The sequence below is a fragment of the Coffea arabica genome, chromosome 2c (genome assembly GCF_036785885.1).
Source record: "Coffea arabica cultivar ET-39 chromosome 2c, Coffea Arabica ET-39 HiFi, whole genome shotgun sequence".
NCBI classification, from domain to species: domain Eukaryota; kingdom Viridiplantae; phylum Streptophyta; class Magnoliopsida; order Gentianales; family Rubiaceae; genus Coffea; species Coffea arabica.
Genome location: NC_092312.1, coordinates 22,174,451 through 22,202,009, shown reverse-complemented (window position 1 = coordinate 22,202,009; position 27,559 = coordinate 22,174,451). Strand labels below are relative to the sequence as shown.

The following is a 27,559-nucleotide window of genomic DNA, read 5'->3' as shown; positions in this document are numbered from 1 at the left end:
TGATTATGTGTGTGAATAATTTTTTTTAAATCCATGTATATATCTATTTGATTTCACCTGAACAATATGAATAGCATATGAAATCAAATAGAGATATATTACATACTATTCGTACTGCTTAAGTGAAATCAAATAGATATATACAGGGGTTTAAAAGAATTGTTAGTTTTTTACTTATATTCATTTTCTTTTACTCGAAATTTGAAAATAAAGATGACATTTAATCTTAAATATTATCGAGTGTTTATATCGAATTAAATTTGGATAGAAAAAGTAAACAAAAGAAAAGTATGACAAAAATAAATAAGTGATTGGCACTTTTAAATTTTAAAACAATCACAAGGCAAGTAATTCAATTGTTGGTCTTAAAAGTGTCTGAGTAGAAATTTCAGATTTAAACTGAAATTTATTAGCATAATTATAGAATTCGAGTTAGGACCCATTAATTAGATTACCTTATTATACAACTCAATAAATAAATTATTACCAAAAAAAAAAAGGTCACAAATATGGTGAAATCATATATATACATGGGTTTCAAACAAAATTATTAGTTTTAAACTCCTATTTATATCTATTAAATAGCATGTGTATAACTACGATTAGCATGTTTAGATGAAATCCAATAGAGATAAATTATATGTTATTCATATTATTCAGGTAAAATCAAATAGACATATACGTGAGTTTATAGAAAAAAAGCTATTCGTACACATGATTAATGAAGGATGAAAAAATTCATTTTGAAAAATGTGAGGGATGGAAAAATTCATTTTTTGAAATGTGAGGAACGAAACAATTCATTTTGTAAAATGTTAGGGACGAAAAAATTCATTTTGTGAAATATGAGGGATTATGAATCAGATTATGTAAAATTTTAATTTGACAATTTTGCCCTTAAAAATGATCGCATACAAGTCACGTGGTGGATTCCAGCAAAAAAACTAGTCGGAAATCTAGATAGGACCAAATTTGATCAATGTGAATTTGTAAGGGATGTAAAATTATACTTTTAAAAGTGAGGGACGAAAAAAGTCATCTTGTAAAATGTGATAGACGTTTTGAACGATTTTTCCAAAAAAAAAAGAAAAGAAAAATCGAGTTTTCTATTAGATTTGTGACTCTCGCTTTCTCTCTGTCACAGCGGCTGTCACGCTGGCACTGCCGTATTGACTTCGTAGTGAGTAACAAGGAAGGATGGTGCAAAGCTGTAGAGACTGAAGAGTACTTCGCCTGCCGTTTCTGTCTCCTTCCTCTTCCAAATCCCAACTAGTAACGGAAAAGCCATGCCCCAAGACCTTTATACCAACATCTTCTCAATTATATGAGCTACTCAAATATCTGGAATCCTCGTACTCCATCTGAAATAATCGTCAGCTTTGTTTCTTGTTTGTTAAACCTTGTACTCTGATTCCTGAACAATCTTAGCAATATTTTTTCGGAGCCAAAGTTACAGAGCGATTGGTTTTGTGATTCGATACTCAATAAGGATTCAGTTTTGTGTGCTTGATTTATAAAAAAAAAAAAAGGAAAAGACCCTGAGAAACAATGGCGGGGATAGCTATAGTAATGGATCTTCTCAGGAAAAACCCAAGTTTAACTGGCCGGACAGTCCATTCTTATGGGTTGTTCTCAGCTAAAGTTGCTGCCTCTGCTGCCGCCACTTCTGCAGCTGCCATGGCTCCTTTTGCCACTTGGGCATTTTTTGGGTAACCCCTTTATTTAGTGACATTTTTCTGTTGGTAGATTTTCTTTTTCTTTTTTTTTTGGGGTTTTTTTTTTGCTGGGGGGGGGGGAGGGGGTTTGTCATTGTATCATTGTTTATAGTCGGGATAAAATTTAAAGCTAGATTCAAGATGGATTTGAACTTTATCATTGAAATTCATTAACAAGTTTGATTTTTCATCGAACTTCTAGGTGAATAAGACGTTTACTTCTACGTTGAAAATTGCAGAAAGGGCCCAAATTGGGCTGCCTCTATGATCAACTAGATTTGTTTAAAATTGTTGTGTTTGTTATCTATGAAGAAGTTCAATGTTTCGTGGAGCTCTGGCTGTATGTGAAGTTTGATATTATGGTGAAACACTGGAAAAGGTTGAAACTTTCTATAGCTTCTAATTCAGGGAATACATGGGGAGTAAATATGTGAGGCCACTGTTTTACCAATCCTTTTTGTGAAATTTTACATGGGATGCAGATGTTAAATTTTGGTATTATGTGGATGTGAAGTCCTATGGCTTGGAAGTGCATTAAAGAATATGGGGCTGCGTGAGTTCAGTCTGCTCACTAGGCTGTTGATGAGACATGATGGGGGATCTAAAACTACAACAATCAGCTGATGGCTTTTCCCTTGTTGTATAACGTGTATAACTATCATCTTTTCATTTTCTTGCCATGCTTCCTTGTGGCTGAGACTTCATAATTGACTCCGGTTAGTGCTTATTGGACTATGATACAGATCATTCTTGATCCAAATGTGTACAAATATAACATGAAACTTTGTGTTCTACATGATAACATAAGCATTATAAGCATTATATGACCTCCTTAGGTGCCGCTTCTTCTCCATATCCAAATTCCACCTGAAACAAAGGGTTTCTCATTTTCTACGTTTTCAGTTGGGGCAAAAGGGAACGGAAAGGGTGGGAGGGTGGATGGTCATTGAGGATCTCGAGGGGCCGTTTGACTGCTCACTTTTTCTCTTCTATTAGAGTTCTTCTTGCTTGTGCGTTGACTTACAGTTATAACCAGAATTCTGAACATGTGGTGGTTATGATGCAGTAAAGGTGTTCCTCAAGTTGCTTACTGTGATGCTGGTGCAGCAATAAATGGAGATTACATATCTCGCATACGGAGTGTGTCTGAGAATGTTTTTGAAGAGGAGGACTCTGTAGATTACAGCACCAAAGAGTATATAATTGAGCTAAAACCTTTGTTCTCAGCATTTCATTGGAAGACTCTTGCTTTGACGTCACTGAGGTCTTTTCTATTATTTTATTTGCCTCTATTGGAGCCACATGCAAATATGGACGACGATGATGATGACTTTCTGCAGGATACTCACGAAGAACGTGTAAATTTGGTTGTTCCTTTTAAGAAATCTGTGAAGCAGATTGTTCGCGAAGTGAGTTAATTAGAATTCCTTAAGTATCCTTATATCAGTTTTAAACAATTTTAGGTCAACTATAAGCATCAGAATGCTGGACGTAACTAAATTTTTCAAAATTAGGCTCTCATCATTTTCTTCTAGATTTTTTCTAAAAGTTAAATATAGCATTGATCTTTTTCTTCTGTTAACCTTGATCATAAAATCCTAATTCACTAAATTTGATGTCTGGAAACAGCTGGAAAGTGGTAATTCTAGTTGATAACTGAAATAGTTTTTTTTTTTGCTGGAAGTTCCCATTTTGCTTTTTATTGTGAGCCGCATTAGATTTTCTGATATAAAAGGAATTTCCTATTTCCTTCTGTACAATTGCTATTTGAGAAGGCTGATCATTTATGCAATTTCTATTGACTACTCACAAGCATGATTAATATGCAGGCTATTTTAGAATCTAACAGTTCTTTTGTCTTCATGCATTAATTTTTCCCCCTTTTTTGGTTATGGACCCAGACCACTGTTGTAACTACGAGGCGCGTACTGGAAAGACTTGCTGTACATTATGTTTCACAGCGTTTGGCGTGGAAACTTCTAAAAGGTACTTCAGTGCATTACACTTGCCAGAAGTAGTTTTTTTTGAATTGGTCTGATTGCCTTGATTTGCTTTTGCAGATACCCCTAAGTCAGCTGCACGGAAGGCTCAAAGGGGAATGCCTACTTTAACATACATCTATTCTGTTGGCAGAACTACTTTTAGAGGTTAAACCTCCAATTCTCAAAGTTCTAGTTGCAGGCTTCATTACTGGCATAGCTTAAAGTTAAGTCCATAATACTTGATCTTCTGTGGAAGCAGGACATTTCCTTGCAGTTCTAGCATCATGGCTGGTCCAAGTTGGCATAGATGTGTACCGCTTCTTTTCGCGTATATGCGGTTCCAAAGAAGAAACTGATGAAATTGATAGAGCAGCAGAACTTCAGCTTCTTGGAAGAAAGATTTATATTGCTACTCTTAGGTGTGGTGCCTCGCTCATTTTTGCTTCCATCGGGGCAGGACTGGGAGCAATTATCATCAGGCCTACAACGGGTCAATGGATTGGTAAGCACTTTGATGGAACTTCTGAAATCAGCATTTTGATTGTTTTTTGTGGTTATTTATCTTTCCCTTGCTTGTAATTTCTCATGCCAAAATGAATTTTTTTTGTAGGCTGTGCACTTGGGGATCTGGCAGGGCCTGTTATATTATCATTGTGTTTCGAGAAATTATTTCATGTAGAGTTATGACGTTTCTTCGTACCTAGTTGGATTCTTACGGAGGAATCTTGGAATTTGCATGGATATCCGGGGCCGATAATCACACTGGTCGTAAGGGGATCCTGAGATGATAATGCGACTGTATTACTAGTTTCTTCATATGAGAATTTTGTTGAACTAGTAATTGAATTCCCAAACTGTAGCTCAGATTTTGGTTCCATCATCTGTTCTTCATTAAATTAAAAAAGGCAGTTTAATTCTGTCGTTGCAATTTGTAGCATCTATTTGATATTGGCCAAAGGAACATTTGTTTTTTTTCAAGTTCAGCTATGGAATGTCGCAAGTTTTTACTTATGGTGCATTTAACATTCAAAAAAAGGTAAATAATGCCATAAACGATCTCATAGATGACTAAGATCCACAAGCCCAACTGCTGCATGTTGAAGTTACTCATTGTCAGAAACAACAGTTAGCGTCTATCTACAATTGAGGAGCTAAAATGCAGCAAACTACCTGACTGCACATCACAAAATTCTAAGAATGGACAACCCAAAAAACAATTCAGATGTATCTTGAACACTTCAACTTCTTAAACTCTTAGTAAATACTGAGATATCAGATGCCATAATCGTCTTCTCTGTAGAAGCACTTAAAAACTCCATCATCAAAATAAGCATCCAACCATCTTTTCCCATGATCAAAACATATATTCTCACTTACCACAATCTCCTATCAGCTACTAATCAGCATCCCTTGGGGAGGCATCTTTTTGCACAATCTGACATCACAAAATACAGTTTGGTTCAGTAATGCAAGACTGGGATAGAACTAACCTTACGGTAGAATCACAAGAGCCCAACCTACAGTGATACCTTTTTTTTTCCAAATAAAATCTCAAAGCAGTGTCGAAGTGAACTCTAAAGAGTGATATCTCCATTCCCAAGTGAAGTAAATTACCAGAAAGGAAATTTTGGAGAGAAAAGAAGTAGAGGGAGCAGTTTAGTTAGAACTTTATGGGGGTAAAATGTTGAGTGAAAGCAAAACAACAAAGTTGCATCAGAAACTTGAATGAAAGAAACATCAGATTACCTCCATTACATATTCCTTTATTCTACGATTGACTGCTTCATCTAAAGCTCTCTCTGCAAACTCATAGAACAAAGTATAACCTTCAGGGCCACTAACTTTGTCTTTCTGTAAATATCTACAAAAAATTGAAGCAAGACGGAAACATGGATTACCCAGATAGCTGTGCCACTTCTCAGAACGGCCACAAAATGCATTAGGTATGAGAAGCACATTATACATTCTAATCCTAACCTCTGCTGGACAAGTGCTTCCAATGCCAGTTTATCTTCATTCTCGCCCAATCCCAATCGTCTCAAATGATGCCAAAGATTATCTTCAACATCAATCAAGTTATATTAACTACAAAGCACTATATGGACAAGACAGACAAAACCAAAAAAAAAAAAAAAAAAAAAGAGCCTGTGCATGCACACAAGCTCATACATGAAAGTAGTCAAGGAGGGGAACAATAGGTTTATGTTCCGAAATATTCCATAATTCTGTACTTTTTGGCATTTATACCATGAAGCAGCCTGGAAGGTAGGACAGCTGAATTCATGACATGCGATAACTGCTGGAAGATGCAATGTTCACCAACTTATCAAGATTAAAGGAAACAATTGTACAGCCCCCAAGTTCTGTCCATATTAAGCCAGGGTGCTTAACAAAGAACTGCAAGCAACATGTAGTAAACATAGATGAGAAAAAGGCATACCTTCTGTGATCTTGCCTCCAGCAAGGTGGATAATACCGAGGACAACAAAAGTAAAACCAGTTACATGGGATGTCTCGTCATTCTCCACGTACTTCTTGCAAACATCTGCTGGTAGCTGGCTTATAATTACATACGATTTCGCATCAGCCCCAGCTGTAAACCATGGAACTTATAATCAAAAAAATAAGGCAAGATAACACTTTGTGCTTGTTAGCACTAAAATCACAAGATAACAACTGAAACCCATGAACACCGCCCATGAAGGAGTTACTAATAGAAACATAAAAAATCAATACGTATGGATCGATACAGTATAGTGCACCTAAAAAAATATATATTCACACAGATATTTCCGTGCATAGAACTGCCAGCAACAAGAAAGAATAGCAGCCCAACGGCTTAATCATTCTTTCATTTATATATATTTTTTATTGTGGACCCTAATTAAGACCAGTGATTTAACCGAAGAAGATCCAAATCCTAATTAATCACTGCAACAATCTCAGATCCTAGTCAAAAAATGTCGTAAGGTTCAAGCAATGGTAGCCATATGCTAACTGTTAATCACCGTTCCGGCTGTAACAAACATTAGTAGCATTTGATTTAACTTTGACTCAGACTCAAAAAACAGCGCATTCGAGAACCGACATTCAATTAAAAACAATAAGAATATTCAATTTCCCAACTAAATCACCAAAAATATCAACAAAACAAATTTTAGAAAACTAAAACCGCGAAAAAGTCAAGAATTTAACCAAACAAATTTCAAAATATGCAAAATAATGATAAAATAATGCAAGCAGGGTTTCTCACATTGCTGTGAAGAACCGACACGGGTCTTTTGGGTGGCAGAAGAAGGTCGCGACCGTTGAAGCTCGCGCAGCTCGTACCCGAAAATGCTAGAAAGCTTAGATTTAGCCTCATTAATCACAAAAGCAGGTAAATTCTTCTGCCTGTAACTTTTTTTGGTAACAATTTGGGTCAGCTCTTCCCTCTTTATTGGACACCCATTATTTTGTGTCGTTTTGAATAGAATGCATCGAATTACTTCGCCAACCAGCTTATCTTTTTCCTGCATTTGTTTTTTGGGTGAAAAAATCGGAGAAAGAACAATATAGCATCAAACAAAGGTTTATTATTTCTGTCCGGCACAAAAATTAGAATTACCTCGTTAGAGATGTCGAATTGGGAGAGTTCGTCTCTGGCGGACGACATCGTTGAGTTGAAGAAAGAGAAACCCTAGGAGGAGGACTCGGAAGATGCGTGGGATTTCCCGCCATAGTGAACTGGATATTTTGAGTGTTCGCGGTTCGGATTTGATCCACGGACTCTGTCGTTACACGTCAGCTAAGAGATTATCACTGTTTAATTGTAGTAATAATGAGAAAGTTCCACGCCAATATACGAAACCTTACTAAACTCTTCTCATCCCACCCACTTTAATCGTAGTAGTATTGATTTTTTCCTCACACACCAATCTAAGATAAATTAGTTCACTTTATCGAAAAAAATAAATTTATCCGAATATTTTTAAAATCTCCTTATATTAATATTAAGAATATTACTAATCACCATACCTTTGCATCAATTACAACAACAAATATTGCACCATTTAGGACATATAACAACGCAATTAGTGGTGAAAAATTTGATTGTGTTAAATAAAGTAGACCATATTTACTGATAATCAAGTATATTAAATAAGAATATTTTAAATAAATTAAAAGATAATTATATTCTTCGCTTGTAATATGAATTATGATTTGAAACGGATAAAAAATGATAAATAAAACTATCAAAGTTAGACAAAGAAAATGATAAACTGTAGTAACCCAACCAAACAAGCTTTGTTCACTAGAAGCAATCAATAGACCTAAATTATCCAACAGTAGTTTACAAAGAATTGCGGCACTTCCAAATTCACTTTCATGGCCGCATATTGAGACATCTATTGGTATGCAAGCCTATAACTAATATATGATGTATGGTACAAAACCTACTGGAGGCCGGTCGAAGTAAATTGTGAGGAAAAACAATTATTTGAGGTGGAACATTCGGTTGATGCAAGTGTTGATAAGAACATTAATTTATGGCTGTTCCAAAAATGTATGGCCTTCTAGCCCCTATAAACATATTGAACTCAACTGGAACTTAAAAATGAGTAGGGGTGTGATCATCGGAGAAAATACTTCCAACTATGAAGTACCCTTCGCGGCCTTGTGCGTGTTAATCAATTGTGTCTGCACATCCTGAGCAACTGGTAAGTGCTCTATGTATTCCATTGTAAATTCACCTTTACCCTGTAAATAAAGAGTAACCGAAGCATTAACATACTGATCTATGTCAATTTATCGGATCCATAAACCAATTCCTTCATCATGCACTTATTTCACCTGGGTCATTGAGCGGAGAGCCGTTGAGTACCCAAACATATTGTTGAGCGGGACCTGAAAATCACGTACCGTGTTCTCAGAGTACTGGAATAGTTCTAAGAGGATTTATTCTAGTAATCCAAACACAAAATTGATGAGATGTTGGAATATTGAATTTTCATGAAAGTTCATGGTGTCAAATAGCTTCTCCGAATGAGGTAAAGCATAAGAATCCCCATGGATGATTTCCCCAAGGAGGAAAAAGGAGAAAATAGGTAGCAGAGGAGAGGGATGCGCTATGCAGCTGAGAGAGTAGCAGAATAGGTACATACATGCGCAGTGATGACAGAATCATCATTTTCCTGGTCATTCCCCACAATCATGCCTTTCCTCCTGCCAGGGATTAAAAACAGTAAGTCAAACAGATCTACCCCTTGCGGGATCATTGACATCCATTGGCAAAATAACATGATAAACACCGAAAGTAAAGGTACTAACTTGTTGATATCGCCAGTGACAGTGCCCTGAAATTCTGTCGGTACTTTCAATTCCACCAGCATTATGGGTTCTAAAATGACAGGTCTTGCTGCTGAATAACACTGTTCAAATAAAGGATATCAATTAAATTCAATTAAAACTAGTTCCAGTCAAAGATCAGCGTCAACCACCTAGTCAGTGCCCATCCCTCTTCCCAGACCCATTACAAGGAAGGAAACAAAAAGCGGCGCTACAAAATGGAAGTAGCACAGCATTTGTAACGTCAAGCAAAGAAAGTCTTTTGACATATAAAATATGTCATTAAGCACCTGTCTAAATGCATATATTGCAGCTAACTTGAATGCAAGTTCACTTGAATCCACAGCATGAGCTGCACCATCCGTCAAAACAACTCGAATATTCTCAACTGGATGACCAATTAATGAACCGCTGGGGCAGTAGAAAAATTAAACTATTAGAAAATAAGTTAAAAACCACTGCTAGAAGACAATAAAAAGGACCAATTATCCAGGATATGAACAAAGAATTGCTGCAATTTAGGCATTTAGAACTGAAAAAGGAGATATAGTCGCTACGATCTAAGACGTGATTACAGGCACAAAAAACACTCCCAGATATGCAGATAAACTCCCCACCGAAAACTGAAGAAAAATATTTCAAGTGCCAGAATTATCAACAGTTCTGTTGGGCAAGCACCACAAGAGATATCTTGGCTTCGTTGGAGAGCAACTTTGAGCTGATTCTCAGTGAACCGGGAAAAAGCTTATCAAATATGCAATTCAGTAAACTTTGCCCTTGAAAAAATTGAATTCCATTCAACACCAAGATGAAAACAGAAGATAACACTATCCTTTCTTGAGACAAAATACTGATTTATAGTAGAGTTTTGGTATGATTCAGAAACATGTTAAACTTAACAGATAACAAGATTGAAACCTTTCCCAAAAAAATATTACTTTCCCAAAAAAAGATTGAAACCTTCGCATAGACTTGGGATTATGTACTGTATTTACAAGGTAAAACAAGTAATGGCACATGTAATATTGAAGTTGTTGGAGACAACATGTCATATCTTTGTAGTTTAAACTTATCAAGAATAGGGGATATCCAATAATATTTCCCTTTATTCTGGAGATCAGGGACTATTTCCAGACTCAGGTAAAGTGAAACCCTATACTTGCAGGCTTGGGAATTATCTCATTCAGGATGTGGTACTAGGCCACAGAAGTATATTCAAAACAACAATGATACCGTACTTACTAATGCAGAGGCTTGGGGATTTTTTTTTTTTTTTTGGGGGGGGGGGGGGGGGGGAAGGAAGCACCTTTGCAACTTTCATGCCAAATAACATTATAAAGTAATTTAATAAATAAATAAGATGAGACTCACGAGTTGGCAGCTTCTTTAAAACCCTTCTCAATTGCTGGGATAAAGCCAGATGGTATAGCTTGTCCAACAATCATGTTTTCAAACTCAAACTTAGCAGGTGAGCCTGCTGGAAGTGGTTCCACATACCTAAAGAACAGAAATCAAGTAATCCCTTATTTTCCAACAGTAAAAGACATGGCATCAAAAAGGGTGCAGGGCATTTTAGACAAGTATGCCAAAGAACTAAGAAAAGGCTAAAGCCTCACAGTGAATTTGAACAAAACAGTATACCACATACGGACAAGATTATCATCTCAGCCAGTCAAACATGTATGGAGCAGCAAAAGTTAGAATCTAAGCCCATCATGCCCCAATGCGTTTGTTAGCTAGTTAGATCGGTTGAGTGTCATTAAATTAGAGAAACACAGAAGCAATTAGATATATCAGAACATCAAGATGTCCCCCCCCCCCCCAAAAAAAATATAAATACACACACACAATATCCATCATAGACAAGGGACAATATGCGATATAGGAAGAAACAGACAGAAGAGGTAGCTCTCTCTCTCGCCCCACTCCTTCCTTTTCTTCTCCCATCGAAGATGCATACAGCAGACAAAAGGACAGAAGAGGGAATGTCAGTGGTGGTCATGGATGTGACCATTCCACAGTCATCATATGTGCATAAGGTGGAAATGTTCAGAAACTACCAAATTCACTTCATACATAACCAATAAAGTACCTAAATCAGAAAGAAGCATGGCAAGGTCAGGATATACTGAACTTACCCAATCACCCTTCCGTATTGACCTTGTCCTCCACTTTGTTTCTTATGTAAGTAATCAAATTCAGCTCGCTGAGTAACAGTCTCTCTGAAGTTGACACGAGGCTTTCCAACAGTTGCATCAACCTTAAGAAAGGGCAAAGGAATAAGGCTTATAATTGGGTAAATAAGAAAAGATATTCTGTAAAGAATTTTTTAACTGAACTGCAGTGGGATAATTTATGCGTAGTTCTATTGAAGAAAAGGAGGGTACCTTATATTCTCTTCTTATGCGCTCAACATAAATGTCCAGATGCAGTTCTCCCATGCCAGAAATAATTGTCTGCTCATTAAACCCACCAAGGTTAGACGATATACTTCCCATCCCCCTGCCCCCTTCTGCCCCTCCTCAATTTCACAAGTACAATCCCAAGGTAAGGGATCCCATTAAAGTTTTGGATCAATGAAGGATCAAACCTGGCCACTCTCTGGATCTAATCCAACACGAAAGGTTGGGTCTTCTTTTTGAAATCGATTCAGTGCTTTTGAAAACTGCCAATGATTGTATTTAATAGTTATAAATCCCCAATATACCAGGGAAGAGTAATTTTTTAATGCAAGAACTCACCTGGCCTCCAGAATCTTTGGAAACTGGCGAAACAGCCAAGGACATCACTGGTTCAGGGACATTCATTGAAGTCATGGTGTATCTAACCGATCCATCAGTAAATGTATCTCCTGATGAGATATGAAAGAACTAGTTAGCTAAGTCTCCCAATAAACTTTTGCATTTGTTCTCATAAATCTAAGAAATTGATCAACCTGAAGCACAATCTATCCCAAAAACAGCAACTATTTGTCCAGCATGAGCCTCTTGAATATCCTGTAGCATAAAAGCCCAAGAAAAAGCATCATACCTTGCCAGTAAAAGGAAAAAAAAAAAAGAGAGAGAGAAACGAAAGAAAGCAAGGAGCTACAAAACAGTATATTCACAAAAATCTTCCACAATATAATCCACGAAATTCTTTCATTCCCTTGATCTTATAGTAACCAGAATTTTGTTTCCACAGGATTAGAAACAATTTGACCCTTTCAACAGACAGGAAAAATTGAAAAGAGAGAGAGAGGGAGAGAGAGAACAAGAGGCAAAAAGAATCCCCACAAAAGTAAGAGGAGCAAAGAAGAGACCAACTTATATAAAAAGAATGGCATACCTCCATCTCATTAGCATGCATTCGAACCAAACGAGGAATCTGTCAACAAGTAATATTAAATGAAAGTGAGTGATTATCCAAAAACTTCAATTAACAAGCATTTCGCATTAAATATAGACTTATCACCCATATTTCGATCAGACAGTATTTGTATTCAATTAAAGTGAAGCATATGTACATGCAAATACTTCTCATACTTCAAGGTATCAAAAAAAAAAAAGGTTAACGTGCTTCTAATTTCTCATGCAAAAAGGACCAACATTAGCTTAATGTCGAATTAATTTAACAAAAGGAAGCAAACTTAAAGAGAGCCTCCTATAAAAAACAAAATAAGAAAGCAATCTCCAGCCTATCTAATAGTCTTCCCTATCCCACTAACAATCCCAGGATGGATAAGTGGAACCAAAATATTAACCCCCCAAAAAATCTGGGTTCACCTTAATCTTCTTGCCTGTGTTTATGTTGACCATAAAATCTCCCTTCCGCAGGATACCTTCATATATTCTGAACAGAAGTAGGAATTATCAAATTGTCCAAATAAAAGCAACAAAGAAATGGCCAATCAACGAAAGAAGCACAAAAGGCTACAAACCATGCTATACCTTAAATACGTCAACTGGCCAAAACGTCCTTCTTCCAATTTGAAAGCCAAGGCAACCAAATGTCCCGCTGGATTTCCAGACAACATAACCTAGTAACATAATAAATCAAACAACGCTTTAATTTCTGGCTCAGCTGTTAAGCAAAGGTATGACATCAAAGAACTCGACTTGATTAATACCTTCTCCTCATCCTTAGTTTGATCAAGTGCATAGTTACTAACTTCAGTAGGACAAGGCAAATAATTGAGGACACCATCAAGAAGAGGCTGAACCCCCTGTCATCCAGAAAATGGCAGGAAACAAGGATCACAACAAGCAATGGCAAAATAACAATAATAATATATGTGACATTGATCATGGAAAGTGCAGAGAAGAACAATGTTAAAGTTCTGTCAGTAAAGGTTAAGGAATCAGATTTTGCAAGGATCAATAGAAATTGTCAGAAAAGAAATGCATGTAATACTCAGCCCTTGAATGAATACCAATTAACCACATCAAAAAAGCAGCTGGGTTTAAGATCATACTAACATCTAAGGTCGCTGTAGCTCATAACATCATAAAAAGCTTTTATTGCTAAGAAAACCACGATTTTAATACAACAGAATGCATAACTGCACAATCATTAAGCAATTCAAGTACTGGCTCACAATCTGGGCAATCTTAGAAAGATAGTGATACAGTTGCAAATCGACAAGGGCAAAAAGTCTACCAGTGCCTGAATAAATTTTCAGCTAGGAGTGGTTCTAGTTTGATAGATTTGTCAGTCATTTTAAAGATATTTTGGGCATTTGGCCTGGCTATCTTTCTTATTGGTCGGTTTTTTATCAGTACTAATTCTTTGTAGTTCTAAGAGCATTATGGGAATTTAGCTAAGCCTAAATTTAGCATATTATCTAATTAGGAGTTTTAGAGTCAAGGGTGGGGGTAAAGGGGGAAATTTTTCAGAGTTGCCATCGGTGTCTTAGTGAAAGAAGATAGTCACACCGCCACAGCAGGCTATCTTGTTTCTTTGATATTGCAATTTATAATTGAGTTTTAGTCTTTGATAGTGCCAGAGTCTTAGCTAGTCTGCAGCATCAGGTGCCCAAGAGATGACCAAAAATGAGTAGCAGTTGCTTTTGCATGATTAATCTCATTGCACTCTACTCCGGGTAAGTCTCATCTTTCAGGGTATCAAAGCCTCATGTTAAAAGTCCCTCTGTAGACAACAAGACAAGCAGAATGGGAAGCTATCCTCTCCAACCATACATGACATAATACCACCCTTGACCAAATTAAATGGAATGTAACACCCTTACCTGCCCTATCTGGCAAACCCCTCATCCCCTCAGAATAGATATATAAACATAGAAGCTCTTCTTCCCCTTCCAAATGGTCCCTTAGGCCCAGAGTGGGACCCATATGTTTCACAAGATGACATATACGAAGCAGCTTGCTTACTAGTTTCATAGGCCATAAGATAGCTATGCAGCCACTAAGAAACACAGTAAACATTGAGACTTATGATCGATGGACAATCCAATGATACTTAAGATGAAAGTGCAAGCTACCTAACTATATAAACAAGACTGGACCACTAGCAGCTTCCAAACATCACAAGAACACACAAGATACTAGAATCCAAGATCAGATTACTATGTGAAGAAGTTAAGATCAAAACAGTAAGACTTGATAACTGATTAATTCCATTTAGGGGCATAAACTTACCAAGACAAGTAAAACGGTGAACAAAATTTTCTATTGCATGTTTAAGCAGAGCTTCCGGAGGATAGCATACACTATAATCACTCCAGATGTCAATGAAACGCAATGAAAAGCTTAGGAAGCTACAGAAAATGTTAAATTTGCAACAAGATGAATAAGCCCAGTTTTAAATGTCTGTTCACACCAAGTGAGCAGTAAAGACATATCTGGGTCGGTGAGCATGCTACAGGAAACTGTCGCATGTCGACATGGAAGCACTGACCTATGCCAATGGCAACAAATGATACAACATACAACAGCAACTTAGATTGCTAGAATCCTCTAAACGTAAATTGGAGGAAAAAAAATGACCCTTCAAACAAAGATATAGTGTTGTCCGCACCTTGTTCTTAAATGCGCTGCCCATAAAAACAGGTACAAATTTTCTCGCAACGGTAGCTCTCCTGATTGCCTCCTACAGGATGAGCAAAACAAGAGGTTTAGTACTGATACCATAAGACAAAAGAAGGTATTAACACAAATACACAAGAAAATATTTCACATAGGGAAAAGGTAGTCGGCACAGAAGAAAAAAGTCTCAGCAGAAAAAAGACAATAATGACAGCAAGAAAAGCAACAAATGGAATAATGAAGCACTTTGAGGCATCCATTCAAACTGAATTAACTTCTCCCTCCAGCACAGGGAAAGATGGAAAAGGAAGACTAACTCGTCAAGATTTTCCCTTCATTTCTCTTAATCGTGATTTGGCAACTGATTGGCTTGTGTGTCTAGGGATACATCATAATGGCTGTTTGTGGAACATAAAAACAAAAACAATGATAGCTTAGGCCATGATGTTGGCTGTTGGATTAACTTTATCTTCATCAACCAAACATGAGACTACCAGAAAACTTTTTCAAAGGCATCTCAAAAGGCAAAGCCAGAACACCAGGATCTGCTAGTGCAAAGCTAGTAAGGTCAGGTCACAATTTTCTCCTGTAATTAGAGTATGCATAACCGCATTTTAAAAACCTGATCATAATAGGGAAAGTACGAAATTGCACTGTATGCACCAGCACTTGGTTATGTTCAACCACCCTTTACTATCTGATAAATTAGAACTACGAGTTGAATATCCATCTACTTTCCACTTTTTCCTCAACAGATTTTGCCTGAGCAATCCTCATTTCATTTAGTCTACTAGATAACTATCATATTGTGCATTAGCATTTTTCAAATGATTATGTTCGCATTACAGCTTTATCAATCCATGCATACATACACACAGAACTCAAACAGAGAACAAGTCACCACCAGTATTTCGACAGACTGGGCGAACATTTCTGCAGGACCCAGACAGATGAACCCATATGGGGTTAATACTTTGCAAATTGACCAGAAAACAAGTTTACCAATGAAATATCAGAAGCACCATCCCAAGAGAATGCAACATTTTTGCAAATTAAAAACAAGGGGCAGTCATATTATGTAATTGTGTCAGCATTTAATCCAGAAAAAGATTATGTTCAAACCTCAAGATCAGTGGATGATATAGGGTCATCGTTGAGAAATGCTTCAGCAAGCGTCTCATCAACCTCAGAGACTACCTCAATAAGCTCCCGACGCTTTTCCATAGCTAGCGCTTCAATGTTACTGGGGATATCTTCAGTGACCACTTTCTCACTGAAAGCAGGAAAAAAAATTTCAAGTATTAGTAAATGACCTATAGAGATGGAATTTTTTTTTTTTTTAAAAAGGCATTCTGCAACACATTAATACAGACCCATTGGAACTGTGAAAGTAATAAGCTTTTAAATTCACAAGATCGACAAGACCCTGAAAGTCATCTTCCAAGCCAATTGGAACTTGCACAGCAGCGCTATGGTGTCGAAGCTTGGCTCTAGCCTACCAACAAATAGAAGACAGAAGAAAAGAAATGAATGAGCACCCTAACATCAGTTATTCCAGCTTTCAGCATGACTTTTAAGGAACCTACATTGTTATTTTTCATCCATCTGATTTGTCTTGTTTGAATACCTATCAATATTTATCACAGACAGGACAAGATGAGTTTGTTACTTTTTTTTGTTATCTGGTTGGGAACACAAAGGCATAAACCAGCTTATGCACGATAATACAAATTACAGAATCATGTTATGATTAAAGAAGAACCCCACATCTCAAAATCAGCGAATGCCAAGATGAAATGTCTTCATCCTCATGAGCAAGCATAATTATTACTTTAACCATGTTTCATATGTAAATTAGACAAAGGAAAGTAAAATGAATCAAATCTATGAAAAAGGAGTCAAGTTCACATCAGATGGACTTTATTTGCTAAAAATTTTAAATAAAAAATGCCAAATAATGTGCAGCAACAATGCACCCAACAATGGAAAAGTAATACTGCGTTCTTAGTGCAGGAGCAACATTTCATTGTTGATTCTTCATTAAACAGATAGTTCATTAGAAAAACATACCTGATCGAGAACTTTCCATGGATCTGCACCCATTCGATCTAATTTGTTAATAAAAGCAAGTCTTGGAACATCATATCTTCTCATTTGTCTATCAACAGTAATTGACTGACTTTGTACGCCACCAACACTACAAAGAACAAGAATTGCACCATCCAGAACACGCAAAGCCCTCTCCACTTCAATGGTGAAATCTACATGTCCTGGAGTATCAATTATGTTGACCTACAAATTTGTGCAGAACAGAATATAAAAATTAGAACTATTAATGCACTAATAGCCTGCACTGAGATGAAATTGATAATAACAGCAAAATAAAGAAATAGAATTGTAAGAAACAGAATATTCATGTTCTCTATTTTTTGCTAAATAAAAAATCATATTGCAAGTCTGGCGTAAATACAACGTCATTTTGTCCTACTGAAGTATTTACAAGTTCCACTACAGCATTAAGTAACCCTTGGCCATCTATAGAAACCAAATAAACCAGGTGTACCAGGTAATACTGTAACAGTATAGCCCATATTACTCAACTTATCAAGGTAAGACGAGAATTTTAAAACCACTCCAGGAATGTTCACATGTGAGTTAAGAGATGGAAAAACGAAGATCAAATCTATATTAGACCAGATTTCATCATAACCAATATGCAACTGAAAAAAGAAGGTAGAAAAACAGTTGCATATCCTACCTCTAAATGACCAAGCAAACTTCTTCTAACATTCTTGTAAGCCTACCCAACTATGTGTAGGGTTTGCGCAATGATGGAGCCAAGGGGGGGCTGAGGGGGGCCATGGCCCCCCCTAAGTTTTGAAAATTTTAATTCATAGTATGTAAATATATGTATAAGACAAAGTTAGCCCCCCCTAATTTTTTACAATTTTAGTTTATATTATGAGAGTTTATATATATGTGTGTGTGTGTGTGTGTGTATGAATTAGCCACCTTTGATTTAATTTTTTCTTCAAAAAAAGTTATTTATTTTGTATTGTGCTAATTATTTAACATTCAAAAAATTAAACATATAATTTCATGATCCATAGTAAATTGACCCAATTTGATATATTATAATAAAAGACTCAATTCATAATTATGAATGGGCTAAAATAAAAATAATTACTTTATTGGTCCATATACAAATATACAACTTAGCCTAATTGATAAAAAAAATTAAAATTAGTGATCTATCCTCTTGTTGACCCATATACAAATATACAAATAATTACTTGAAGGCTTGGTGAAGACAAGAAATTGAGTGATCTATCATGTTGTTGATAGATTGATTATATTTGTTTTCACTCTTCATGTATCAACTACAACTATAGAACAGACATTTTCAATTATAAATATAATCAAAACAAAACTGCAAAACAAGTAAAAGATAATTTCTTGAATGATTGTCTAACAATATACATAAAAAAGGGAAGTTGTTCAAAAATTTAGCACTGATTCAATTATAGATAAATTTAGTTATATGAAATAACGTAAAGCTCAATTTACTTTTAAGAAAAGAGGTTGAAATTTCAAGGTGTGCGAACATAACTTTTATCTTTTTTTTAATTGAAAATAGTTATATTTATATTGCATAGTTATATTTTTGTTTTTGCACAAGTGACGTATTGGATCATCTTCTCATAATGTACAATTTGGATAGTTTGTAATATTAAAAGATATTTAATCAAAGGTTATTTCTTGTTCTAATTTTTGTTATGACTATGCTGCATATTTATGAAATAGACATACCTTTATAATTAAATTTAATATTTGATATTTTAAGATGTCATATATTTAAATTGATGAAAATTATTTTGAATATAACATATTAAGATAATTTTGTTCAAAAAAATTTTGGCCCCCCCTCCCAAGGAAAAAATCCTGGTTTCATTCTATAGTCTATAGAATGGACATTTTCAATTATGAAGATAATCAAAACAAAACTCCAAAACAAGATAAAAGATAATTTCTTGAATGATTGTCTAACAATGTACATAAAAAAAAGGAAGTTGTTCGAAAATTTATCATTGATTTAATTATAGATGAATTTAGTTCTATGAAAGAACGTAAAGCTCAATTTATGTTTAATAAAAGAGGATAAAATTTCAAGACATGTTAACATAATTTTTATCTCTTTTTAATTGAAAATAGTTATATTTATATTGCATAGTTATATTTTTGTTTTTGCACAAGTGACATATTGGAGCATTTTCTCATAATGTGCAACTTAGGTGGTTTGTGATGTTATAAGATATTTAATCAAAGGTTATTTCTTGTCTTAATTTTAGTTATGACTATGCTACATATTTATGAAATAGACATATCTTTATAATTAAAGTTAATATTTGATATTTTAAAATGCCATATATTTAAATAGATGAAAATTATTTTGAACATAACATATTAAAATAATTTTGTTCGAAAAAATTTTGGGCCCTCCAAAGAAAAAATTCTGGCTCCGTCACTGGGTTTGCCCATTGCAATAGCCAATCAAATTTTACCAAACAATTAATCACAGCAAAACAGCCACTTTCAACATATAAAGCTTTTTCTAGCCCATGCAGCTAAAAAGCAACTAGAGCTTGAAGTAGCAGAAAAGCTAATTCATATTTCTCTACTTACTATTTCTTTTCTACGTTTTCTAAAATCCATTTCTTTCATTTACTTGGATTTTTGCATTTTAGGTAAAATATACATCTTCCTCCTCTGTTTTTAGAGCATGTCTAGCAGTTGCTCAAAAAAAAATTTTCTTTTTCTTTTTTCTGCTTTCTTCCTTTTTTTCGCTCAATCAGCCACAATATAACTACTAAGGGGCCCAATTCAGATTACCGTCACTTGTTATGTCAAATGTACTGCCATTTCACATTCAAATCATGTCCTAAGCTTCAAAAATTATAAAAAGAATAATTTTGTTCAAAGTCTTCCATCTTCCCAATTCCTAATTCATCAGAGAACATAGAAATGAGAATATGCAATAATTAAGAAAAAAGCAACCGAATAAATTAGCAAACTTGATGAACAAATCCTATTGAAATTTGGAATAACTTTCACCTGATAATCTTTCCAAGTACAGTAAGTGGCAGCAGACTGTATAGTAATCCCTTTCTCTCTCTCTAAATCCATAGAATCCATTTTCGCACCGACTCCATCTTTCCCTCTTACCTCATGAATCTCATGGATCCTACCCGTATAGTACAAAACCCGCTCAGTTAAGGTGGTCTTGCCCGAATCAATGTGCGCCGAAATCCCGATATTTCGGACCTTCTCCATCGACTCCTTCCACATAGCCTCTTTCTCTTCCCTCAGTCTCGCGGCGGCGCTGCCGGCAGAGAAGTAGCGGAGGTGGAAGTTCCCGGCCAATAAAGTTGCAATTGGGGTTTTCGGTGGGCATTTCGGAGTGAGTAGTGTCGTTTGGATGCCGGAGCAGAGGGTGTAGAGCAGGCACGTCGCAGAGGATTTTGCACTCCGAGCCATAAGTATAGACTGCAGGGTTTAGGGTTTTGCAGAAAAACCCCGGCAAGAAGAAACAAATACCGAAATGGGCGGGTTGTGCAGAAACGGATGCCTGGTTAGATATTTGATTATCGAAATTAGTCGATGGTCCCTAAACTATTTGAAACACTTCAAGATTACCCCTCTAGGTCTCATATTTAACTTTAAAATCTTTTGGATCCGTTGGGACGTTACAATATTGGATTAATCATCTTATGTCATTTCATATTTGGTTACATTTTACATATAGGATGACATGTCCCAACTAACCGAATGGTTTTAGTCATCGAGGGATGACTAAGAGATAGGATGATGAAATTTTAGATTAATTTATCTTTACAAATAATATAAAATTTATACTCTTATAATTATATAACCTTACCCTTATAAGATAATATAACATGAATGATCTAATTTGCTTCTACTAATTAATTTAAAATTTTTTGACAATTTTACCCCTACTACTAACATAATAATATTTGAATTAATTTGCCCGTGCAAATGATACAAATTCATATTGAATATTATACAATCAAACTCTCAGACAATGATATGATAATAAATGGACTAATTTGCCCCAACTAATTATATTAATTTTTAACTAATTTGCCCCTATTCATTATTTTAAATTTTTTGACAAATTTACCCCTATTAATGAATTTAAACTTTTGACTAATTTACCCTAGCTTACATCATAATAAAAGGATTATACTGCCCTTATTAACCTTATTTTTCTCAATCAAATTCTATATAAGCTCAAGCTTGACCCAAAGAAAAATATTCTACTGGCTTGAGGTTGACTCATTTAGAAACTTTAAATGGGTTGAATTTTATTTAATTTAGCCCCAACTCAGTCAAAACTCACCCCATTATTTAATTAAATTTAAAATTTAGATTCAAAAACTAGGTTAGATCCTATTTTTTAAGGGTCCGAATAGAATAATGAGTTTTGAATACAAATTTTTATATATCAAAACCCTTGATTTACTTTATAATTCTAAAGTTTAAAATTATTTTATTTTAATGAAATTTACAAATTTATAAATTATTTTATTAAAATGATCTTGTAAATTAAGGGGTATTTTGGTCATTAAAATAGTAATCATATCTCATCCAATCTCTAACCAAACACAGGATAGGATTATGTCCCAATATATCCTATCCAACTTAGAATCAACTAAACACTGGATGATACGGATTATTAATCCGAGAATGAATTATCCTACCTCATCCAGTCCATGAACCAAACAAGCCCTTTAAGTTTTACGATTCATCCATAGTACCTAATTTCAAATGGCATCTAGTTAATTACAGTTAAAGCGCCACAAATGAAAAGTTCAAGCTCTGCAATGTATGAAATGTAAATTTAATGTAATTGAAATATTGTAACTGAGTTCAAGGACTGTTCGAAAAATACCGCGGATAATATTTTTAAATTTTGTATTCTAGACTCAACAATTTTATGCGACTTGAGTTAGGTTGGAGTTTAGAAAAGAAAAATAACATTTTATCGAAACTTATAGTACCTTGGTTAAGTTGGAGTCGTTAACCAAGGAACGATAAAAATAAAAAAAAAAACAGAAATTTCAACCTATTTTCTTTGCAAGTACCTTGAGTTTTAAGAGGCATAATTAACTAAAATTTGCAACTTATCAAAATGGTTAACACCATCCATGTATTACTCATAGAATAAATTAATTAAACTTATTGAATAGCTCCAAATATTAATTTGCTTTCTAAATGCATAAATCAGCATCTTCTTCGAACCTTGCTTTGTTAATTGCCAGCCCGTGCTTGTACGCGTATAGGTGCAGCTACAAATCTCCCAAGAGCTAGACATGTTTGCCACTAGTAACTGTAATCTTGACATTTTGTTTAAGGTAAGAATCTGGATGTCCGAGTCATCTCATGCAATTAACTTTTGGAGACCCTAGACGAAGCACCACAATCCTATATAATTTCGTGCGTCCTGCATTTTCATCAATGGAAGACGAGGCATCCGGTTTGTTACCAATACTCATCTCTTGTTTGTTAACAACGCTCATTTCTTGAACTGGGGGAGGATTCACAATTGTTGTTTCGTCTGCGTGATAATCAGAAAGGCGGCACTTCATTTCTCTGCGTGATATTCTTTTCCACAAGTTGAACTCAAGTTTCAACATTAAAAAGAGTTGTATCGTGCACGGGTTTTAGGTAGCTTACTTCGAACTCAACCTAGAATACATTTTCGGCGTGTGATGCAACCCACGAACCCAGGTCTGTAAAAGGGAGTGTTAGTAAAAGAGGAAGCGGAAATACTGATCGAATATGCTAGGTTAGTTGCAAGGGATTCCGAAGAGAGATAGGTAGCACTCCTTCCTTCTGCAGCACATCCACCTTCGACCACAAAACATCTGTGTATTCATGGAAGTAATAATTTTTCCTTTTTGTCCCTAAATTTGTCAGCTAGAAAGTAGTTTGGGGCCCCCATTTTTAGTCAAAGGAGTTGTGGGTGCTGAATACCTCCGAAGAACTGCAAAAAAGGAATACTAAATCCTGGAATAGGCTCATGACTTTGAGATTCAAATGTGTGTGTGTGTGTGTGTGTTGTTTCTTTTGAGTTAATAATAGCTGTCTATGGTTAAGACAGACAGTTTGACAGGGAAGTTTCATGTGTTCTGAATAATTTCTATTTTAGATGAAACACACGCACGGCTTAGCATGTCATATTTCTCGTGTGCTATCTGTATGAATTTAGCTGCTCGTTTCATACTAGAAAACTAATTGTCTTGAAAGTTGCTTTACCCTTGATTTCTTTTCTGTAGGGTGAGTTTCCATTCACTACTCAAGAAACTCAACAAATTCATGCGACTTGAGGTAGGTTTCTTCGGAACTTATGGTACCTTGGCCAGGTTGGAGTACTAGTTAACCAAGAAAAATATATAAACAGAAATCTAAACTAGTTTTCTTTGCAAGTACCTTGAAATTTTAAGTGGCATAATTAACTAAATTTTGCAACTTCATTATCAACCTGCAGGTTGGTTAACATCAGCTATATGTGTAACATTCGCAAAACAATTAATTGGACTTGTTGAACAACTTAAAATGTTAATTTGCATTTTAAAGGTATAAATCAGCACCCTTTTCGAACCGTGCTTTGTTAATTATTACCTAATTGTTTCCCATGCATGCTTTGTGCACGTATATAGGTGCAGTTACAAAATCTCCTAGACAAATTAAGTGCCAAAATCCTATACAGGTTGCAATTCTAAGTTCGTGCGTCCTGTGTTTTCGTCACTGGAAGACGAGGTCTCTGGTTTGTGACCAATACGCATCTCTTGTTTGTTACCAACGATCATTTCTTGAACTGGGGGAGGATTCACAATTGTTGTTTCGGTTGCATGATAATTAGAAAGGCGGCACTTCATCTCCCTGTGCTCTTGGCATATAGCACACCAATGTAAACATAGGTGCACCAATGAAGGCTCACATGGTGAATCCTGTAAGCAAACAATGGCATAGATACATGAGAACCATCTAAAACACTATAGATTTATCCTTTTGGGAATTAAACCTAAAAAAAAACATGGCTCCGTTTGGATTAACTGTTTTTTATAGTGTTTTTAAAATATTTTACTGTAATAATGTATGTGAAAAACTTTCATTGTACCTATTTTTAATAGTATTTTTGAGAATGTTTTTGAAAATATATTTTGGGTATTTTTAGAGATATTTTTAAAATTGCATAAAACCTTACCACCACCCCTTCCCCCCTCCCTCCTCCCCTCCCCTATTTTTGATAGTGTTTTTTGGAGGTATTTTTGGGATGTATTTTGGGGGTATTTTTATAATTTAAAATATGCTTAGGTACTTTTTGAAAAATTTACACCACTCACCACTACCACCCATCTCCACCACCTCCTCCCTCCTCTCTCTCTCTCTGCCTCCTCCCTGTTACCTCTCTTTCTCCTTCCTCACTTCCCTCCTCCATTCTCCCCCTCTTCCTCCCTCCTCTCTTTTTCCTTCCTCCCCACCCCTCTTCCCCTACTCCCTAGACCCACCTGAAGATTGCTGGCCTAACCTTCTTGGTCGCGACTAGTGCCACCAAAAGGTCGCAGCTGGAGTTGCTGCTGGCTCTTGGGGGAGGAGAGGAGGAGGGAGGAGAGGAAGGAGCAACGGTGGAGGTAATAGTGATGGTCGAGGAGGGAGTGGTAGATGGCGGTGGTGGGTGGTGGTGATTGGAGGAAGAAGAAAAGGTGATAGGATTTATTTTTATTTATTTATTTTTTTAAGTTGTATTTGAAATATAAGGAAAGTTTTTTGATGGTGTTTTTGGAGTGTGTTACTTTAGATTTGTAGATGAAAAATAAGTATTTTAAAAACTCTCAAATCGGAACGGAGCTACGGTAGGTATTTAGTTCGCGTAGAAAACATTAGCCAAAAGCGGTAGCAATGCATGATTCACTGATCCTGCGATACGGTCTCAACCATTTCTGCACGCAAATAGCTTTCTCTTAAATTAATATTATGAGATCACCTTTAAATGATACTTTCTCTGTAATGCTTGCCGTGCCATGCCCGTGTAGACACCACATATCCACCAAGTGCAGAGAAGGCCTTCTGTTATAAGCCCTACTGTCTGGGGATCAATAGCACCATTAAACGCAGCCATAAGTGCTGCAAGAGTAATGCCGCCTTCGATGCATATCACATGACCCATACATGCGCAAGAATATGAGACTTCATCACCCAAACTCTCAACATTGCGTCCAAATAACACACAGGGGCAAAACAATCCAGTCCAACCTGCAGCAAACAAAGATCATATATATATATATATAAGATCGATATTGCAGTACTAACACTACTTATATATATATGTATGTATATATCAGTGGCAAATTAATTTGTTTCTGTATGTCTTCTTTGCTTAATGAAGACACGTTTTGTTAGAGATCTTACAGCTATCTGGATCATCAGCACAACCAAAAATCCCAGTACTCCAGTCTTCGTTAGCAGGGGGTTGGTAGCTTTCAGGCAAAGCTTGACCACATTGAGGACACCTAGCTGCAGTTATCTGATAGATGATGCCGTGAACTACTCACATTAATTATATATGTTTTCAAGGTGCAGTAAAACAGTCACAAACTTTGCAAAAATTAAAAAAAAAAAAAACAGAAATACACATGCAGATTGTTAGAGGTTATTGAAGTAACTTCTTCCATGAGATTTGTACATAACAAATATTATGATTAGTTATTGACTACCCAAATCATATAATGTGTCGAGTACGAAGTTAATCTTGTCACCTTGATTTGGTTAACATTTATGCACAGACGCTTTCTCAAGTATCAAGCACCTTAACGAAACAAATCTAGCTAGACATTCATTAAATTTGCTTTTACGAAGTTATTCACTAGCTAGTTTACAAGCTCATAGAAATATACTATAACTGATCATACTTTTAAATCATGGGTTATATATGAGAGAATACAAAAGAAAAATTATTACTATATATAACAGGATTAATCTCCTATGCACTGACAGTGTATATACTTTCACCATTAGATGCATGACACATAATCCGAATTTGAATTTGAAACTCAAATTTTGTATATGTGTCTATCATATATCCAAACCGTGATAACGTATACGCCGTCAGTGTATATAAGATTTACTCTAATTATATAACATATCTTCTAAGTTTCTAACCATTTTACATGATACAACTTTCTCACACTATCTATACGAATACTCCTGCATATGGGAGATATCAGATGTGTGCTATGATAATCATACACAACTATATATACCCTATATCTGATGATATATAGTGCTTTTTTTTTTTTTTGGGTACGTACAATATTTGATGATATAAAGACATAGCTAGTGTATTATGTTTGAATATTATTATGACTGCTGAAGATGGTTCAAAGATTGAACCCATATATAAATGACGATTAACATGCATATTATCGTGCTCAAAGGATATAATAGCTGATGTTTAATATGGGGACTACCTGAACAACATCGATAGGTTGATTAAGCTCTCCTGGAGTGATGTCCTCCAACGCCTCTTGCTCCTTTGTCAATTGTACATAAGTCCCATCAACCATGTTTAGTAGCTTTCAATGGCCGAAGACAAAGGCTAATTGAATATTTTGGTAAAATTTTGTATGGATGCTATGGAACGTAAGAACGATTGACAGAAGCACATCAGAAAAACTGAATGTAACAAGAAAGAAAATCCAAGCTCTTGAACGCAAAAAAATGAATGAAAGTTGTTACATGTGGATAGAGAAAAAAAGAAAGGAGAACGTCAAATGAGATAGAGTATATGACATATGAGACATTCTAGGCACTCATGCCCTCTATCTCTCTCTTTCTCCATATCCCTCTCCTTCCCCTTCCTCTCTCCACCTCTATCCTTTCTCCGTTACAAAGCTGAGGCCTATGTTGCACATCGACATTGAAAATAGGAGATTAATATGAGAGAAATGGATCATAGTCCACCCAAATTGCTTAAGCTCAATAGGCCAGATCACATTGCAGTTGTCCATTTTCTATTTTGATTGGTCAAGTTCAAGCTTCACGAGGAAAAAATTGTTACCTTCGCTATTTTTAAGGTTCGGGCATTGGTGGGGTTCAAATTCCATATGAAGCGGAAAAAAAAATTAAGGGTGATGCTAAAGTATCCATTGATCTATTAAGATGTATATACCTGCTCGTTTCCAACACAAGCCTCTTTAGGCTCCTTCTTCTCCTGTAATCTAGGATAAAATAAGTTATAGTACAATTGTTATCATTTTCGAAAAAAAGGGTATTGAGTAACAATATTACCATAATAAAAAAAATGATTAAGTTAGATGAATTTAAGTAAAAATTATTTGTCAAGAAAGAAGTTTTGATCTAGTGGGCTTTCCTTCTAAACCTGTCAACTGTTGACTAAATTAATTAAGAGTTTTTCCTGACTACATTA

General features: G+C 35.6%; 4 protein-coding genes across 5 annotated transcripts; 1 reads left to right on the top strand and 3 right to left on the bottom strand.

The window, feature by feature from the left end:
• Positions 1-1,140: 1,140 nt before the first annotated feature.
• Positions 1,141-4,704, top strand: LOC140035229 (uncharacterized). The gene is made up of 6 exons (XM_072075321.1): positions 1,141-1,709; positions 2,782-3,124; positions 3,617-3,701; positions 3,776-3,862; positions 3,957-4,199; positions 4,308-4,704. Exons 1-6 carry the CDS (start codon positions 1,549-1,551, stop codon positions 4,382-4,384), a joined length of 996 nt encoding a protein of 331 aa, XP_071931422.1. The 5' UTR covers positions 1,141-1,548; the 3' UTR covers positions 4,385-4,704.
• Positions 4,705-4,734: 30 nt separating this feature from the next.
• On the bottom strand, positions 4,735-7,501 carry LOC140035230 (uncharacterized). 2 transcript variants are annotated; one of them, XM_072075323.1, is made up of 6 exons: positions 7,305-7,501; positions 6,951-7,209; positions 6,138-6,290; positions 5,596-5,756; positions 5,444-5,496; positions 4,735-5,132 (listed from the first exon to the last, which is right to left on the bottom strand). In XM_072075323.1, the coding sequence occupies exons 1-5, from the start codon at positions 7,350-7,352 to the stop codon at positions 5,485-5,487; spliced, it is 633 nt and encodes a 210-aa protein (XP_071931424.1). In that variant the 5' UTR covers positions 7,353-7,501; the 3' UTR covers positions 4,735-5,132; positions 5,444-5,484. The 2 variants fall into 2 exon arrangements, with proteins under 2 accessions (XP_071931424.1, XP_071931423.1); XM_072075322.1 differs by having other exon boundaries at positions 5,041-5,132; positions 5,444-5,558; positions 5,675-5,756; positions 7,305-7,500.
• A 464-nt stretch (positions 7,502-7,965) lies between these two features.
• On the bottom strand, positions 7,966-20,667 carry LOC140035228 (elongation factor G-2, mitochondrial-like). Its single transcript, XM_072075320.1, has 20 exons — positions 20,161-20,667; positions 17,119-17,340; positions 16,422-16,543; positions 16,171-16,321; positions 15,041-15,112; positions 13,134-13,229; positions 12,955-13,043; positions 12,790-12,856; positions 12,353-12,391; positions 11,961-12,021; positions 11,767-11,876; positions 11,616-11,690; positions 11,413-11,481; positions 11,164-11,285; positions 10,397-10,522; positions 9,316-9,436; positions 9,008-9,108; positions 8,842-8,902; positions 8,531-8,584; positions 7,966-8,437 (listed from the first exon to the last, which is right to left on the bottom strand). Exons 1-20 carry the CDS (start codon positions 20,581-20,583, stop codon positions 8,333-8,335), a joined length of 2,286 nt encoding a protein of 761 aa, XP_071931421.1. The 5' UTR covers positions 20,584-20,667; the 3' UTR covers positions 7,966-8,332.
• A 3,164-nt stretch (positions 20,668-23,831) lies between these two features.
• LOC113728738 (cell number regulator 6) lies at positions 23,832-26,696 on the bottom strand. Its single transcript, XM_027253103.2, has 4 exons — positions 26,601-26,696; positions 25,543-25,657; positions 25,118-25,386; positions 23,832-24,080 (listed from the first exon to the last, which is right to left on the bottom strand). Exons 1-4 carry the CDS (start codon positions 26,694-26,696, stop codon positions 23,832-23,834), a joined length of 729 nt encoding a protein of 242 aa, XP_027108904.2.
• Between the last annotated feature and the right edge of the window lie 863 nt (positions 26,697-27,559).

Excerpts from the sequence above, each read along its gene's own strand:
- LOC140035229 (XM_072075321.1), top strand. The coding sequence starts at position 1,549 with ATGGCGGGGATAGCTATAGTAATGGATCTTCTCAGGAAAAACCCAAGT. Across the intron at positions 3,125-3,616 it reads TGAAGCAGATTGTTCGCGAA|ACCACTGTTGTAACTACGAG; the intron begins GTGAGTTAATTA and ends TTATGGACCCAG. Across the intron at positions 3,702-3,775 it reads GGCGTGGAAACTTCTAAAAG|ATACCCCTAAGTCAGCTGCA; the intron begins GTACTTCAGTGC and ends TTGCTTTTGCAG.
- LOC140035230 (XM_072075322.1), bottom strand. The coding sequence starts at position 7,352 with ATGTCGTCCGCCAGAGACGAACTCTCCCAATTCGACATCTCTAACGAG. Across the intron at positions 6,291-6,950 it reads TGTCGGTTCTTCACAGCAAT|CTGGGGCTGATGCGAAATCG; the intron begins GTGAGAAACCCT and ends CATGGTTTACAG. Across the intron at positions 5,757-6,137 it reads TGGAGGCAAGATCACAGAAG|ATAATCTTTGGCATCATTTG; the intron begins GTATGCCTTTTT and ends TTGATGTTGAAG.
- LOC140035228 (XM_072075320.1), bottom strand. The coding sequence starts at position 20,583 with ATGGCTCGGAGTGCAAAATCCTCTGCGACGTGCCTGCTCTACACCCTC. Across the intron at positions 16,322-16,421 it reads TACTTTCACAGTTCCAATGG|TGAGAAAGTGGTCACTGAAG; the intron begins GTCTGTATTAAT and ends TCCTGCTTTCAG. Across the intron at positions 13,230-15,040 it reads GCAGCGCATTTAAGAACAAG|GGGGTTCAGCCTCTTCTTGA; the intron begins GTGCGGACAACA and ends TCTGGATGACAG.
- LOC113728738 (XM_027253103.2), bottom strand. The coding sequence starts at position 26,696 with ATGGTTGATGGGACTTATGTACAATTGACAAAGGAGCAAGAGGCGTTG. Across the intron at positions 25,658-26,600 it reads AACCTATCGATGTTGTTCAG|ATAACTGCAGCTAGGTGTCC; the intron begins GTAGTCCCCATA and ends ATCATCTATCAG. Across the intron at positions 24,081-25,117 it reads AGAGAAAGTATCATTTAAAG|GATTCACCATGTGAGCCTTC; the intron begins GTGATCTCATAA and ends GTTTGCTTACAG.